General features: G+C 59.1%; 1 protein-coding gene across 1 annotated transcript in view; it reads right to left on the bottom strand.

The window, feature by feature from the left end:
* UNC5A (unc-5 netrin receptor A) overlaps window positions 1-14,416 on the bottom strand; it is a 67,623-nt gene extending 53,207 nt beyond the window's left edge. The window contains exon 1 of the mRNA XM_025389345.1: window positions 14,080-14,416. Coding sequence (XP_025245130.1) covers window positions 14,080-14,149 — 70 coding nt within the window. The 5' untranslated portion in view covers window positions 14,150-14,416. The remainder of the gene's footprint in view (window positions 1-14,079) is intronic.
* Window positions 14,417-17,548: the final 3,132 nt, after the last annotated feature.

Raw genomic sequence — 17,548 nt, 5'->3', positions numbered from 1 at the left:
ACACAGGGCAGCAGGTACACAGGTAGTGGGAATGCACAGGTGGAGGTACACAGGTGGTGGGGGTACACAGGTGGTGGGGGTGCACAGGTGGTGGGGGTGCACAGGGCAGGGAGTACACAGGTGGTGGGGGTGCACAGGGCAGGGAGTACACAGGTGGTGGGGGTGCACAGGGCAGGGGTGCAGAGGCACTGGTTGTGCATGGGCATGGGGGCACCTAGCAGTGGGGGTGCTCATCTGCCAAAGTGGCATCCAGGTTCCAGCCCCAGCCACCCAGGAAAATGGGCTCGCTGGGCCCAGCCCAGATCTTTTGCTTTTTCGGGAGAAGCCTGACATTTGGATTTTTATGTGAATTATCTCTCTCTCTCTCTTTTTTTAGAATGTTCTATCTGCCGCGTGGGGGCTCAGTGCCCTGCCTGCTGCTACCTGGCTACCTCTGGGTGGGCGCTTTGCCCACATCATCTTTCTCCTGAGACCCTGGGCCAGGCCCCTTTCAGGTGCAGGACACAGAAACCCAACTCACACGGGCGTTAAAGTGGGAAGTTCTTGGATCTAGGGCCAGGAAGGCTGTTAAGAGCAGCTCACAGGACTGAGAAAAGCTGCAGGGACCAGAGCCTCAGGGCCTCGGGGCCACTGGGACAGCCTCCTCCTTCCGCTTGTCCCTGATCTCCCTGTGCGCTGGCCTCACCCGCCTCCGCCCCACGGCTGCTTTCCATACGAGGGAGAACTAGTTCTGGGCCAGCGTCAGAACCTGCATCAACACTGCCACCAACCTGGGAGGTATCAGGGTTGCACCTCTGCCTCCAGGCCGGAGAAGCCCTGGGAAGGATCCTGACTGGCTCAACTCAGGCCATGTGGCCAGCCTGGCCCAATCATGTGCCCAGGATCTCCGGAACCATTCACCAGCTGGGGCAGGTCCTTTCCCTAGGGAGAGGCTGGGCCCCCATAACTGACCGTCCCACCAGGGCTCCATGGCGGGAGGTCACCAAAGGAAGGTGGAGGTGCTGTGCCCCGAGAAAGTATTTCAGCAGCCAAAACAATGGGCGGCAGAGAAACTACCAAACCCCTCGAGATGGAGCCATCCCTCCAGAAAGCCCAGTTCCCAAAGGGTAAGAAACTTCTTGAGACCAAGTAGGGTGGACCTGAGGGGAGTCCAAGTCAGTGCCCAGCCATCCTTTCTCTTTTCCCACCGAGCCTCGCCGCGGCCACCTGCCCCTGTCCACAGTCTCCCTGACTGTCCCACAGAGCCCGTTTCCAGCAGTCCCCCTGTGGGGACTCTCATTGCACCCAGACCTCCGTGCCTCTGCTTGCTGGGAGGGTCTCCCTCAGCCTCCCTGTGTCTCTCCCTGCTGGTCCTGACCTACCCTGGAGGGCTTCACAGAACCGAGTAAATCCACCTTTCCCAGTGCCCTAAAGGAAACAGGATGGCCCCACACCACCAGGACCTGTTGGACGTCTCTCCTGGGCCACGGCTGGGTTTAAGTCTGCCTGTCACCCCCAGTGCCTGCCTCACCCGACAGGGCTGTTCCGCTCCCTTGGCTTCACGTGACCACAGCCAGTTTCTGTTGCTTGGGACCCAAACGCCCTGTCCACACTCTACACATAGCCTGGCAGGGTGGAGCTCCCTGGGTGGAGCCTCTTGCTCTTTCGGCTTCTCCCCCAGCCCAGCTCCCCATCTATTTTCTGTTTCTGACATCACTTCCCCAGGCTTGAGAGCTCTGAATCATGTTTGCCTCCTCCCCCTCCCTCGCCCCCCCACATGCAGCATCCAGATGCAACATTTCCCCCTTTGCAGCGTCTCCCACATCCATCTCTCTTACTCCATCCCCGCCGCCTGCCTGCCACCAGGGAGGGACGCCTCGTCATTTCTTGCCTGGATGACCGCAGCAGCCTCCCGGCTGGTCTCCTTGCCTCCAGCCTCTCCCTGCTCCCATCCATCCTCCATGGGCTGCCAGATTAATCTTCCTTAAACACTGCTCACTGCCTGTCACTCCCCAGCTCAGAGATGTGGTCACAGCCCTGTCGCTTGCTGGCACCCCACAGGCACCGTCTGCTCCAGCGGGGCTGCACGCCTCCCGACTGCCCTGTACACATGCTGCCACTGGCATTGCCCGTCCACTCCTCCTCCCCTCATTGTCTGGCCAAATTCCACCACATGCCAAGGTCCCAGCCTGAGTCCCTCTCCTGTTCTGGCCTCAGGGCTCCCAGAACTCTAGGGCAGAGGCAGGGGGTGCCCAGGGACCAGCTCTGAAGTCACAGGTTGGCCTGAGGCCAGCAGGTGGGCTGTCCTTGCTGGGCCTGTCTGGGCTCTCCAATGTGGCTGTGGCCTCTGCCACCTCTCTGCTCTGCATGTCCTGGAGACACATCCCGGCTCTCAGGTGTCAGAAGTCCTACTCAGCCAAGTCACTCTGGTGACTCACCACCACGCCAATCTTCCTTCTCAGGCCCCCCATGAATGCTCATTATCCAAGAATGAGCACCTTCCCAAGATTCCAGGCCTGCAGGCCCTGCCCTTGACGCATGCTGCTACCAGTTTTATCAACCGAAGATCCTGCTCCACACCAACCCTTCAAGGGCGTGTCACAGAGAGGGGCCAAAAGTGAGCGTCCCCCGCCCCGCAGGCCACGCAGCTCACACCTGCAGAGCATTTACTGTGAGCCGGCATCAGGCGGCGTGCGCCACGTGGCATGACTCGTTTATTCCTTGCAGCCCTGTGAGGTAGGAACCTTTCATTGTCCGCATTTTCCAGGTGAGCAAACTGAGCCACAGAGAGCTTAAATAACCTGCCCAAGTTCACCCAGTTTAGGATTCTAATCCACATCAAAGCCTTGGCTCTTAAGCACAGTCCTCCCAGGTCCTAGCTGACGCTCTACCTTTCGACCCACCAGAGTCTAAAGTCCAGGAGGGAAGCTGCCCCTTCTGGCCTGGGAAGTCAATTGGTCCTGCAGGGGAAGGCCTGAGATGCCTTTGTCCACTCCTTGCCTGTGGTCATTTCAGAGGGCTGGGAGTGACCTTGGTCAGGAGCAGTGGTGTATGGAGCCAGCTCGTCCTGGCTCAGGACAGCCAATCGCTACAATTTCTAGAATTTTGCAAGTCAGTTGACATCACATTGGTAGCTTGAAATAGGCCGTGGTGGGAGTATTTACACCATGGAAATTGGCAAATTAGTCCCCCAGCCTGCCTGAAGAGCCCATTGTTAACCATTCAACAGGACGCCACGCTGGTGCGGGGGGAGGCAGAATGCTGACCACCCTCAGAAGGCGTCCTGGCATTTGGGTGGTGGGCTTCAGGAATTCACCCTCAAGACGGGCCTCCAGTGGAGCCAGGGATCTGAAAGGAAAGAGGTCTTGAGAAGACCAAGTGGGTATCAAAAATGGACCTCTCATTGTGTGATCCTGAAGGAACTGGAGGACGAAGGTCCCTAGAAAAGTGCCAGGGCAACTGCAAGATATCCAGGTAGGTAGGCGCAGACTCTGACCAGACACGCCCAGTGTAGAAAGATGGCCCGAAACCAAGGACAAGCCACAGGTGAGAGGCACGGATGGAGAAACCACGCTGGGAAGCGGAGCACAGGTGCAGCGGCGTGAGGCTCGTGGGCAGTGCCAGAGAAACACAGGGCAGGGGCGGGGCTCGGAGGAGGGAGCCTGGAAGAGCTGAGCCGTGCTGCTGACCTCTGAGAAAGTGGCATGGGGGCGGCTGTGGGGCAGGAGCTGTAGTCTAGTCGTCATAAGGAAGAAAGTTTGGTTTGGTGAATGTATCACTTAGGGTTCTTTGAAGGTTAGCAAGAAAAAAACAATTCTCACAAATTTAGGAAAGAAGTAGTAGTGGCGGAAGACTGGGTTGTTAAGAGAAGGAACAGAGGCTTAAAGAGCAGGCTCTGTAGCTGGAAAAGAACCAGGCCAAGAGAAATACTTACCTAGCTCACCTGGGCCCTGTGGCCGGAATGAAGGGGCCCCCAAAACACCCTACTAAGACTGGAATGGAAGCTGGACCAGATACAAAACCTAACAAACATCCACTGGAGTAGCCACAGCCCAGTGAGCCTTATGCAAACTCTAGGCACTGTTCTCAATGAGCTGCAGATGACCAAAGGAAGGAGGGACCGTGAGAGGCCTGCTGGGATCCCCATGGACCAGTCACACCAGACCAGCTTCCCTTATTATGGGGTTACTGTCCCACGGTAGATTAAGGATGGACTAGTAGAAACACAGCATGTCTGGATTCTAGCCAGGCACCTGATAAAATATCTTAGATGGCTAAATGCAGATATATGAGCAGATGACAGCACAATGAAGGGGAGGCAAAACCTGTTGAATGGCCAGCCTTGTTTTCTTTTTTCTCCTTTTTTTTTTTTTTGAGATGGAGTCTCGCTCTGTTGCCCATGCTGGAGTGCAGTGGCATGATCTCGGCTCACTGCAAGCTCTGCCTCCCGGGTTCATGCCATTCTCCTGCCTCAGTCTCCTTAGTAGCTGGGACTACAGGTGCCTGCCACCATGCCCGGCTAATTTTTTGTATTTTTAGTAGAGACAGGGTTTTCACCGTGTTAGCCAGGATGGTCTCGATCACCTGACCTCGTGATCCAGCCATCTCGGCCTCCCAAAGTGCTGGGATTACAGGCATGAGCCATCGTGCCCGGCCTCTTTTTTCTTCCCTCCCTACCTCCTTCCCTCCCTTCCTTCCTTTCTCACTCTGTCGCCCAGGCTGGAGAGCAGTGGAGCAATCTTGGCTCACTGCAAGCTCCATCTCCCAGATTCATGCCATTCTCCTGCCTCGGCCTCCTGAGTAGCTGGGACTACAGGTGCCTGCCACCACACCTGGCTAATTTTTTGTATTTTTAGTAGAGACGGGGTTTCATCGTGTTAGCTAGGATGGTCTCGATCTCCTGACCTCATGATCCGCCCGCCTCGGCCTCCCAAAGTGCTGGGATTATAAGCGTGAGCCACCGCGCCTGGCCTGGCCAGCCTTGTTTTCTAATGCTGCCAACAAAATAGTGTTGATCCAGATCCTGCTTTGCTTCTGAGCCACAGGCTGTGCTTGATGCTATTCAGTATGCTCATTTAATACCTGGCAAAATGTGTTGATGACATCTGAGGATGATTGTGCCCACCCTTCCTGGTGGACAAGAAGCTGAGAGGAGCAGCACATAGCCTGGGTAAACACAGGACAATGGCCTCACTGGCTCCAGCCCAACCTAATCTGCATAATCATACCCCTGGCTGTGGTGATTGGCTCACACACTGGGCAGGGCACTGGAGGTAGACCAGTGATGGAAGACTGGACATTTGTTGGATGGTGGAGGGAAGAGATGTGCTCTTCTCCCCCACCCCTGCCAGGCCTGGGCCTGGGCCTGGGCCTGTAAAGATGTAGTCCCAGGAGCTACTGGCAGCCACCTTGGGATCAAGGGAAGAGGCTGTTGGAGAGTGGTGCCAAATCCCCAAGAGCAGAGATGAGGCAAGGATCTTGGCCATGCCGTTCTCCCTGGGTACAACCATGCCTGAAGCCACAGCCACCCCGAGTTCAGTTCCATGTGCCATTATAGTCTCCTTCTTACTTTTTTTTTTCTTAAGCCAGTGTGAGTTGGGTTCCAATATTTGCAACAGATACACTTAGTGTCCTATGTCACTTCAAGCTGGGGCATTGTGGTGAGCTCCCAGGGCTGGGGAGGCTGTGACAATTGGGCCGCCACCCAGAGGCAGGTAACAAAGATGTGGGGGGTTGGGATTCCAGCTTGGGTGAGGAGCAGCTGAGAGGGCTGGGGAGGGCTGGCCAGGAAAGGGGCAGATGTGGCCAGGTGAGAGCCTTGTCTTAAATAACTGAAAGGGTTCCTCCATCCTGTGCGGCCCCAGAAGGAAGGGCCCAGAACCATCTGGGGAGCTTACTGGGAAAAAGTCCCCCTCATTATAAGAAAGTGGTTTTGAACAGTCCCAGTCGCCTGAAGATGTGTGGTCCGGGCAAGTCCCTTTGGCTTAAAGCTCAGGGCTACGGGTGAGGAAAGCCAACACCACCAGAGGAAGTTAATAATCAACGTCTGGTGGCCTGGACAGCCGTTCTCAGGCTGGAAGCACACTAGGTTGGGGCCAGGAGGCAGCATGGCGATGGGGAATGGGCTCCAGGCTGTGAGGGAGGTCACTCGAGGCCACACAGAGAATCAGGGTCTCCATACTTTCTCCCATCAAGTCCATAGGAAAACAGAGAGGCCCTGGCAGTAAACAGCCACACAGGAGAGCCCACAAGGTGGGGGTGGAGTGTGGTGGGGGAGATCGGGCAGAGCAGTAGCTGCCCAGTAAGGTCCCAGCTCTGCCACTTCCTGTGGTGTGACCTCCCCTGATATGTGTCCTCATCTGACGCATGGGGCTAACCTCACCCACCTGTGGGTTGTCCTGAGATTTTGATCAGATGATGTAGGCGGAGCCCAGCAATGGCATGATTACTACCATCATCAAGTATAGCCCCCAGGGGCTCCTCCTCTTCCTGCCACACAGCCTCTTTACTTAGCAGGAGAATGCATTTGGGTGTCTGGGGCTGGAGTGGAGCCCCAGCCTGCAGAGGACAGCCGGGACCTGGGGCAAGTCGGTGCTCGACCTCATCTGTAAAACGGGAATGGCGACACCGGTGCATCGGAAGCCCCGCCTGCAGGAGGTGCTCGGGATATGGGCACGTTCTCCTCCCTTTCGCGGCGGTATCAGCCCGTGGTCTTCGGAAGCCCCAGGCACAAGATCGCCTGACAAGCCCTGCGCCCACCCACTTCTCAGGGGGCCCGGGAAGGGCGGGCAAGGGCGGGGGCTGCAGCTGGGCTAGAGCACGGAGACGGGGTGGAGGCGGCCGCGCGGCTGTGCCCGGAGGCTGGACGCCCGCTCCCCGGGCGGCAGCCGAGCGCTCAGCCAGGAACTTGTTAACAGGCCCCGAACAAAGAGCCGCTAATCCGGCGGGCGGCCGCGGGCGGGCTGGCGGGCGGAGGGATCCCGCCCCTTCCCGGCTTGGCCGCCAGAGTTTGCAGCGCGTTAATTACCCCGCGCCCGGCGGCCCCACGGCACCCGCCCCCGGCCTGGACGCCCCTGGGCGCGAGCTTCCCGCAGCTCCGCCCGACGGGCGCCGCGGCGAATGGCGAAGCCCCTCGGCCCCCGGCTGCCGTGGGCTCCGGCACCCGCGCCCCACGGCCGCTCACGTGCCCCGCAGATCCGCCGGCCTGAGGGCCCCCGCGTACCGAGCCACCTAGACAGCGGGGCGGGGGCTGCCGAGGCCCGAGGCACACGCTGAGGAGGGGCTGCTACCCGCCAGTGACGGGCACATTTGTTTTGGGGGAGGGGGGTGGGGGAGGGGGGTGGGCGAGGTGGGGGGCGGTGCTGGAAAGATGCAGACCTGGGAAACACCGCTGGCCCCTCGGCTCCACTTGGCCCCTGCCCCGATTAGGAGGGGTAGAGTCTAATTCAGGGAGTACTCCCCCAGAACCCCGCAGCCTCTCCACTGGACCTGCTGGCCTGGGGCACAGGAGTTCCACCTGCCGCCCTGGCTGGGGACACCTAGGGCAGAGGTGGGACGCAGGCTCCGGACCTCCCTCCCCAAGGCCCTTCAGGTGCTGTCAATCTAGACAGACTCCCCTGGTCTTCCCCCACACCCCCTCCCCATCTGAGCTACATATTTGCCTGGAGCTCAAGGTGACCCTGAGCCTTCCAGATGGACACAGCTCTGATATCCCAGTGTGGGACAGGCCCGGCTCTGGGGGTCCCACCAGTCAGGGTGACACTGGCCCTTGGCGCTCCCACCACAGCACAGAAGCAGGGGCCTCAAGGCCCCTCCCCCATCAAAATAGTACCTAAAACTTCCCCTTCCCCAGTTACTCTGGGGCTGAGCAGCTGCCACTCAGACCTCCCAGAGGTCTGTGCGGCTCCTCCTCTCCCACCTCAAACAGGGCTGGGAGGGCCAGTCAAGGACCACCTGCCCTCGGCATGACAAGAAACAGAAAGGAAGCCAGGCCTGCCCCCAGCCCAGAATGGGAATCTCACCCCAGGCCTTTTGCCTCCCCCCTGGTTCCCCAGCCGTACCATCTTCCACAAATTCGGCCGAGGACTCCCCCACTTCCCGAAGGAGAGGGCTGAACAGTGCCCTCTGCCATGTCATCATCAATTGTTAACATGTATTGAGTGCCCACTATGTGCCAGCACTGACACGCTTCAGCCCGCCTAATCTGCACAAAAACCTAGGAGGTGGGTTCTTTTGAGTACGTTGTTCAGACAAGGAAACTGAAGCCGTGCAGGGAGGAGCTGGATGCAGGGCCAGGAGGCGTTCACTCTTGGGAGCTGGCCCTACCTGTGTGCCTAGGCACCTGCCCAGCCTCACCCTAGTACTGGTCCAAACCCAGCTACTGAGCTTGCCAACTCACCTGTTTCACTACCTTCTCCATGTGCCTGGGGTTCTGGGCCCCTGGGGTCTGAAGCTGCCTGCCACACCTGACACCAGTGCCCAGGAAAGGGGTGGGCCTTGGGCACTGGGACCCTGACCTGGGTGCCCTGAGAAGGCCTGTTTCTGACATAGGAGGTATCTGCCAGCAGAAGTGGGCCCTCAATTCCTGGCCTAGGGATTGGGACTCACAGTCCCCAGCTCTGCCTCACAGCCACTTTTGGCTCTGCCCCAGCAGCCACCTGGCTCTCCAGCAATGCACACAGCCCCTGCCAGGGCGGCTGATGTCTGTGGCAGGTGCTGGGCAGGTGTGAGCAGTTCCTGGGGGAGCCTGCTGCTGAGTGCAGAGTCCACCCCAGGCTCCAATACAGGCATCATTGGGTTTACACCCTTTAGTATACAGAGAGGCAAACAGCCCAGAGAGGTTAAATGATTTGTCTAAGATCACACAGCAATCAAATAGCAGAGAGAGGACTAGAATTTAGTTCTGTTCAGGGCTCCTGCCCCACTCTGTGCCATGTCCTGAGAGTCAGAGATGATCATCAACACACAGTTGCATGACAAGCTGAACCCAACTCTTCATCTCCAGAACCTCCAAACAGCTGCCCCTTGTGCACTGGAAGCACCGACGTCTGAATCAGGCCCAAGCCCCTGCGGTGGGTGGTGTATGTAGATGGCGGGGGAGCGGGGGCGCTTCTTCCAACCAGAAGGGGCCACTGCCTGGGCCTGGGGCAGAGGGAAATGAAGCGGCTCACACTGAGACTCATCTTTCTCCTGTGTCTGGGCTCGGGCCCTGATGCAGCTTAAGTCCCCACCTCTGTCCTAACTCACGCCACCCCCCCACAAATGCAAGGGAACACAGACGAAGGAGACAGAGAAGCTATGGCACCTACTGGGTGTCGGAGTTCATCCTGAGTGCCCTCTCCACATTGCCCATCAATCTGTTACTATAACCCCAGAAAGCAAGCATGACCCATTCTATCAATGTAGAAACAGGCTGGGGACTGCAAGTTGCTTGTCCAAGAACACGAGGCTTGGGTTGGAAGTTGGCCCTGACTGCCTCCTAAGCCCCTGTCCTTTCTGTTCCACCTGGAGAGAATATAGGGTGAGACTCTCCAGAAGGCAGGAGGACCCTTCAATGCCACTCCCACAGGAGCAGACGAGGAACGAAGGGGTGGGCTGGTGGAACTGATTGCAGGAAGCTGAGCTCCTGTCTGAGCGTGGTTGGGCCCTGGGGCTCAGCCTCAGGAACCAGGAGTCCCACCCCACGTAGGAGCTGTGCAGAGCAGCCCACGTCATGACGTGACTCTGTGAATGACACTATTTGCTCAAGAAAACATTCACTCTGGGAAAATCCATGTCAGGGTGGGGATGGGGGTTCCTACTCAACAGATATGGGCATACAACTTGTGTGAGTGGCCTACAAGCATGCACCAATGTGAGCTGGTTTGCTGTCCATACGTGTGGCTGGGGTACAGCACTCCCCACTCCATGATGGGGCCTCCTTTTCCTGGTTCCCACCCTGGACAGGAGGCCCTTTCCAGCCTCCCTGGAGTACGGCAGTCTGTGTTCAGGGACAGGGATGGGGTGGTTGCTGAGAGGGGCAGAGCAAACATCTCTCCCTGTCCCCAGCAACAGCACCCTCCCTGCCTGAACAGAGAACCCAAACTCACAACGAGGAAGTGAAGAGAAACAGCACCTGGTTGGCAGTGACTCGGAGCAAGCTGGGGCGGAGAACAGGGTCATCGCGCCATAAACAATGGCAATACCTGAGGGAGGCACTGGAGGAGAAGGCAGCGGCTCAGGTCGGCTCAGGTCAGAGGCTTCTGGCAGCTGCCCCAGGGCTGAGGACTCAGTGCCTCCGTCTTTCTTTAGCCCCCCCAAAGCACAGCAGTATGCCAGGGCCCCTTTGCAGCAGAGGAGGTGGGAGGCCTTTGGGAGGGGCTGGACTGAAGCTGCAGGCTTCACAGTGCAGGGACTGGCAGCAGCAAAGGGGTGTGTCCCAGGTCTGGACAGAACCAACGTGGGGGTGTTGGGTGGGGAGCATGCTGGCAGGGTCAGTGGCACGAGGCTTTGCAAGGCAAGGGAGTTACAGTCTGGAAGCCAGAGCTTGCCTGGGGGTGCCCACCCCACCAGCAGTCAGAGCCAGGGAGGGCACCCGACCTCCAGGTAGACCAGCCCAGAGCTGATGTGGGGTGATGACGAGGGAGGAAGGTATTTTTCTAAGGGCCCAAGGGGGCTCAAGGTTTGGACTGACCTGCAGGCACTGGGAGTCACCAAAAGCTTTCTAGCAGATTTCCAGCCTGGATGCCAGGGGATGCCTTAGTCTGAGTGGAGGAGGCCCGAGGGGGATGGGTGGTGGTGGTTGCTGCAGTGGTCCAGGTGAGGGAGAAAGGAGTGGAGGAAGACAAAGAAGTCGAGGGACATGAGCAATGTCACAAGTAGGCCTGAGCTGGAGGACTTAGTGACATATTAGACGTGAAGCGTGAAAGAGAAGGGAGAACCAAGGGAGACTCTAAGGCTTCCAGCCCCAGGCTGGGAGAATAGGAGGAAGAGATGACAGGGCCCTTGGGAAGAGGGGGCATCAGGAGAGGGGTGGCCTAGAACAGGAGGCACCACATGCATGTGCGTGGACACACAGGTTCCCAAGTGGCAGCTAGGCCCAGCACCAGAGCAGGGAAGCCCCACCCCAAGCTCAGGGCAGGCTCCCGCCTTCTGAAGCCCCAGAGCTCCAGCCTGCAGGTCTGGGCCCAGAGCAGCACTAGGCAGGAAGAAGGGTTGTGAGGACAGGGGCTCTCTGGCCCCTGGCTGAGGCCGAAGTTGGCTGCTCCTGGGAACCAGAGCTGTGACTTTTGGTTGTGGGCTTGGTACCTGGATCAATGCCTATCCCTGGTTCCTGAGAGAAGCCCCTCCCAACACAGGCAAGTGGGGAGCAGGCAAGCAACAAGAGGACCAGCTCTCCCCTGGGGGGACCTAGGGACCCCAAAGCCCAGGCCACCCCACCCACAAGGCAGGGTGAGCAGGAGCAGGGTATCTCCTAGCCCTGGAGGATTAAGACCCCCTCAGCCAGCTGCATTCTCCCAGGTGTCGGGGTGGACAGACAGGTCCTAGGTCAGCCCTAAGTATGAGGATAGGGGTCCGAGAAGGAGGAGCAAGGCTAGATGGTTGGGGTCAGGTTAGGCAATGCGGCAGTGCCAGAGCATGGCACCCCTGAGCCCCATCTTCAAGGGAGCCAGCTCCCAAGCCCTTCCTGCCCAGGACTGCAGAGGTCTGGGTGACAGGGAGACCACAGGGGCAGGGTGGGAGTGTGCATGCCAGCTGCGTGTGACGGGGTTTGAGAGGGAAAATCCTGTGAGACAGATGGGTGCTTGCGTGCACGGGCACAGAGAGGGCCTGCAGGTGCGAGCATGATGAAGGGACAGGCTTTTGTGTGATGTCCAACAACAGAGGGTGGGCGGGTGGCCTGGGGAGCAGGCGGCTGCAGTCGGTCACACTGGCCCCCGGCGCCCCCTGCTGCCCACTGGCCATCCCTCCTTCAGCGGCTCACAGACACATTTTTCACTGGAGGCTGTTGCCACGGAGGCAAAAGGCAGCGCGGGAGGAGCCGGGGTCACCGCAGGGCCAGCCTGCCTGGGTGTCCACATGTGCCCCGTGCCTGTGGGGCACAGGGGGAAGGGAGTCCCAAAGAAGTAGGGCCAGCCCCCCCTTCCCATGGCCTTCAGCAGCTCCTCCCGCAGGCCCACGGGCAGAGTTGATGCTTGGGGGCAGGCTCTGCTTCAGCCCCTGCAGCACCTGTGCCCACCTGCCAACTCCCTAGGCAACCTTGGGCCAGGCCTGAACAGATGCCCTGCCAACCAGGGATGCAGTTTCCCCACCCCACAGCCTCCTGAGGAGTCCATCTGGCAACTCCCCGCTCCAGGCTGCAGGGCCCTGATTCACCGGTACCTGTGCCCCCTTATCTGTACACGCTCACCTGTGCAACTGCACACAGCCGTCACACATGTGTGGCATGCTGGCCATCACACACATTCATCAGGGCACACATACCAATGCTGCACAGACTATGCCAACCCCCTTCGTCACCCGGGCACACATGTCAACCCAGAGCCTTCACACGTGCTCACGTGGGCGACATGCAGCTATGACCACCCAGCCCTCACATGCATCAACTCAGAAAACGTTTCCAGGGCACCTACTGGGTGCCGGGCAACACCTCACCTGTGTGTAGGGCACTAATACCCCCACCTCATCATGGACAACAGTGCAACCTGCACCCCCATCTGGAGAGCAACACACACGCCCCTAACACACACACGTGTGGGACACGGACACACACCCAACAGTTCAGCCTCTCAGCGTGGTCAGGATTAGAAGGAGAGGCCCTGGGGAAGAAGAGGGGTGCTGATGGAGAAGGGAGATAGAGGGGGTGGGATGGAGTAGAGAGGGGTATTGAGGAGGCAGGATGGGGCGGGCGGACAGGCAGTGGTGGGTGCAGGATGCGCTGTGCAGAGACACCCTTTAAGGAAACAGCCATCAGCCTCAATCATCAGGCTGGTCCCCGAGCTCTCACTCACTGATCTCTGATCAATCTGGCTTGGCAGCTCAGAAACCCCAATGCTCCCTTCCAACACCCCTGTTATAAGCAGTGGCCTGGCCAGGCTGGGGAGTCACCGCCCAGGTTCTAGGGGCAGCAAGAATCGAGAATTGCCAGGTAAGCCTCAAGCCCCCTTGACCACACAAATGGCACCCGTCCCCCCTCCCCCCGACCACAGACACATAAGCTTAGCTCAGCTTAGTGCATGGGGGGCAGAGATCAGGAGGCCCCCACAGCTCAGCCTAGGTGAAGGCTCAGGGACAGCAGACAAAGGATGCAGGGGAACCTCCTCCCCCCAAACCCCCTCCCAAGGGAACCAGGTGGGGTGAGGGCTGAGTTAGCAGCGGGTTAGGGTGACCAATGGGGCATGCAGGGACCAAGAAAGGCTATGGAGTTTAAGGAAGAAGGGGAAGCTGGCGGACCAACCGCACACAACTCTGGCCCCCAGCACCAGGGAGACCAGGAGCCACAGCCCCGGCCATCCGGACCGCGGCGCTTTGACTGTGCTGGCTGCAAGGACTGGGGGCTGGTGTATGCGCCTCCACGCCTGAGTGTGTGCGTGTGCGAGCGTGTGTGGCGGGGACAGAGGAGGACACTGTGTTCTGGACGTGGGCAGAGGCCAGGTGCCAAGCTGGGAGATTGTGAGTGGCTGTTTAGGGCAGATGCTACCGGGAAGAGGTATCTTAACCGCTCCCCGCACCCCCCATATTCTGGGCACTGGGATAGGATCAAAACCCTCTAATCTTCGAATCCTGAAAGTCAGTCTCCCTGGGGTTGATCAAACCCCCAGCCCTGCTTCGGGCCCAGGCAACCAGCAAACTTCCCCCACCCGGAGGCGTGGGGTGTCTACACTCGCCAGCCCCGTGCGCTGACAGCTGCTCCTGGACTTGGCAGAACCCAGGCTTCCGGGAGAGCGCGCGGGGAAGCTGCGCAGCAGCAAGAAGAGGCCCCCGCGTCCCGCCTCGCAAAGTTTGGCCTCGGGGGGCTCCTAGCCGAGTCTGGCAGCGCGGGTCAGGGACCCCCCAGAGTAGCGAGCGTTCACGCGCACGGTCCCCCGCAAGCCTCCCCAGAGCGCGCGCGGCGTGACTCACCCGAGCCGCGGAGCCAGGCGGCGAGGACTATGCCCAGAAGCGCTGGCCACAGGCCGGGCCGGACGGCCATGGCCGCGGGCGGGCGGGCCGGGCGCGGGGCCCCGCGGGCGGGAGGGCGGCTTTCAGCGCCTCAGCCCGGAGCCCCAGCTCGGGGCGCCCCCGGGGCCCATGCCAGCGGACTGCGCTGCCTCCGGGCGGCCGGCTGCCGGACGCACGCGGCGCGTGGCTCCCCTGGGCACGGGAGCGCAGCAATGCAGCCGGGGCGGAGCGCAGCGCCAGCCGCGCCGCGCAGCGAGCCAGCCGCGCCGCGGAGCCCGCAGCCGGAGAGCCGGCCGGTGGGCGCCGCAAAACCCGGACTGGAGCGACGGAGCGGGGCGGCGGCTGGGAGGGGCTGGAGAGGGAAGGAGGGGCCGGGCCGCCCCGCGACGCGCGCGCGGGCCACCCCCAGCACCGGGAATCCCTCTGGGCGATGCCTGAGGCTCCCCCAGGGAGGGGCTTGGGGTGGTGGGCGTGGAGGCCTCCCACCGCCCCGCGCGGTCTCCAGGGACAGGGGCAGGAGTCTGAAACCCGGAGTGGATCGGTGCTCCGGATCCGGGCTCTCGCAGGCCCGCCAGTCTGCGCACAGGTGGCCCGGGAGGGGCCCGGGGCTGCTGCGACCCCGGCGCGGCGCCAGCCTGCGGAGAGCCGCCCAGGGCAGGGGTGCCCCGGGCAGGTTCCGCTGCAGTCTTCTTCCCCGCCCCTTCCTCGCGGCCGCGCTCCGGGACTGTCCGGGCGCCGCGGTATGCTGCCAGCCCGCGGCTTGGTTAGGGGACTGCGGGAGAGCGCCGGGGCCCCGGCCCGCGCGCAGAGGTGGCCACCAGAGCTGGCAGGCCAGACTCGGGGACTCCCGCAATCCCAGTCTCGCAGCCTGGTGGATTCCAGGGGCGCGCCTTCCACCATGACCCAAGGTTTCCCTAACCCCTCGGCGCAGTTCGCCGAAGGAAAACAACCTTTGGGCGCAGAGCACCCGACTGGGCGCGAGGTGTTTGAGCCCCGAGAGCGCACGGCGCCCGCGACGTGGGCGGGAAGGAACGAGCTGGGCTTTGGCAGCTAGAGAAATCGGGGGTAGGGTCTAGGCGACTTCACCTTCTAGCTCTGTGACCTTGGGCAAGTCACGTCTTCTCCTGGAGCCTCCAGCAGTGACCGCTGCTGGAGTCTCCTGCGCCCCACCCCCATTCCCTAATCCGGCTAAAATAAACAGAGGGCTGCCTTGAAGGAGAAAGAAAATGACAGCTGCACGCCGTGTGCCTTGCGGCGAGTGAGTGATCGGAAAAAGAGAGGGTCCTAGTCTGGGTCGGGAGGGGAATGAGAAGGGTGAGGGCAGGGTCGCAAACTCAAACGCCTACGGGGCCGGTCGATAATATAAATTGGCGCTGCAGGCTAGGCGATATAAGGAATGGTCTTGCTTCCACAAAGAGATATGAGCTCTCCTATATTTCTTGAGACACGAGGCCCTCTCTCGGTCTGTCTTTTGTTTCCCACTTTTGAGAGAAGGGTTATAAAAAATGTTTTGCTTTCCTCTTAAGTCTACTATAAAAAACACCAGCTAAAGCTCCAGAGGCAACCATACAGACGCTGGGCTCCATCGCCAGGGAGGCAAAGGGCAGCGCTGGGGACAGGGCACAAGGATCCCATCTCAAGGGACAGCTGTCTCTTCTGCTCCAGGTGCTGGTTGTCGGGGGAGGGGTCTGGGGCACAGTATAGCCCCATCTTCCAAATTTTCAGCAGAAGCCGTCGTATGTGAAATATTCTGATTTAAAATTTTTAACTGGTAAAAAATAATTTTTTAGACTTCATGTGAGCCCAGGGGAGAATGTCCACCACCTTCTTGTTTGGGAACTCTGCTTTGGGGGCTGTTTGAATGTACACAGTGTCAGGGCCTGATCTACTCACATGTCTGTGTGTGTGTGTGTATGAGCAGTTCGTATCCAGGCTGCTCCTATTGGCACCATAACACCCCTCTTCAGCATCTGCAGGAAAGAGGTGGGAGGGAGAGGTGAGTCAGCGGCAGGATCTGCCCTTGGGGCTCATGGTATAGGGGAGATGATTAGGAACCGGGATTGGGCACTGGAGGCTGGTGGTTGAGGATGAAGGAGCAGGATTGAGGGCTGGAGTATAAGATGGCATTATAGTAGTGTATGCTCTGTCTAAAGGGATGGCTGGGTGTGGTGGGTCACACCGTAATCCCAGCACTTTGGGAGTCTGAGGTGGGTGGATCACTTGAGGTCACACAGCCAGATGTGGTGGTGGGCGCCTGTAATCCCAGATACTCAGGAGGCTGAACCAGGGAGAATTGCTTTAACCTGGGATGCGGAGGTTGCAGTGAGCCAAGATCATGCCATTGCACTCCAGCCTGGGTGACAAAGCAAGAGTCAGTCTCAAAAAAAAAAAAAAAAGAGTGTATGCTGGACCCCACTATGTCCTTGCATACATTTATAATTTGGCTTGATCCTCACACGCAGTCCTATTAAAGAAACATGATTATCCCCATTATGCAGATGCAGTAGTTGAGGCATAAGGAGAGGTAGCGCCTGTTTGCTCAGGGCCAACCTTATTCAATAGACTACGGGGTAGCTAAGATACGTCCTTGGGAGGTTTGATTTCAATGTCCATGTCCTCATCTTTCCTCCTGCTATAGTTTCTACTCTGGGATTTGAATTGGGGAGATGAGGTTTGATACACAGGAAAGGAAGGCTCTTTTCTGCTCAGTTTGGCTGCTTTGTTCACTTCTCTTCTTGCCCCTCTCTCTTCAGCCAGAATGGAATGATCTATGTAAGAGTCAGGATAGATTAGGGGATGTCATAACAAATAGTCCCCAAATCTCAGTAACAAATCAACAAAGGTTTGTTTCTCATTCGTCCATCATTGGTCTACTACTCCAGATCACCCTCACTTGAGGACCCAGCCTGACAGCAGCCACTCCAGAGGTACACCCACTAGCCATCAATGGCTCAGCCCGGACACAGTGGATTGTGTCTGGTCACAATCCATTGGCCAGAACTGGCCCCACAGTCCCACCCAAGAGAGCCAGGAAGTATAAGCCCACCTCATGCCTGGAAGGCAGAGCTGAAATAGATGGAGAGTAGCGTGAGTGCCTGCACACCCTGCGGTCCCAGCAGGATCTGGCCCCTGCCTTCCTCTTCAATTCTGCCTAGGCCCTGGCCATAAGGCCCCCCAACCCCTCACTTTGTTTCTCCAGCATCCAAGCTCATCCCACCTCCAGGCCTTCCCATTTGCCTTTCTTCCTAGAATACCCTGTCCCTAGATCTTCACATGGCTGGTTCCTTTTAGTCACCCAAACCTCAGCTGAACTGTTTCCTTCCAAGTGGTGCTCAGAGTCATGTCAGGAGAAGGAGGAGGGGTGCCCCTGCAGAGAGGGGGAGTAGGTGTCTCACTGGAACTCTTCTTAAGAATCCAGGGTGTAGGGCTG

Source organism: Theropithecus gelada, chromosome 6 (genome assembly GCF_003255815.1).
Source record: "Theropithecus gelada isolate Dixy chromosome 6, Tgel_1.0, whole genome shotgun sequence".
NCBI classification, from domain to species: domain Eukaryota; kingdom Metazoa; phylum Chordata; class Mammalia; order Primates; family Cercopithecidae; genus Theropithecus; species Theropithecus gelada.
This window is presented reverse-complemented; position numbering and strand designations above follow the sequence as displayed.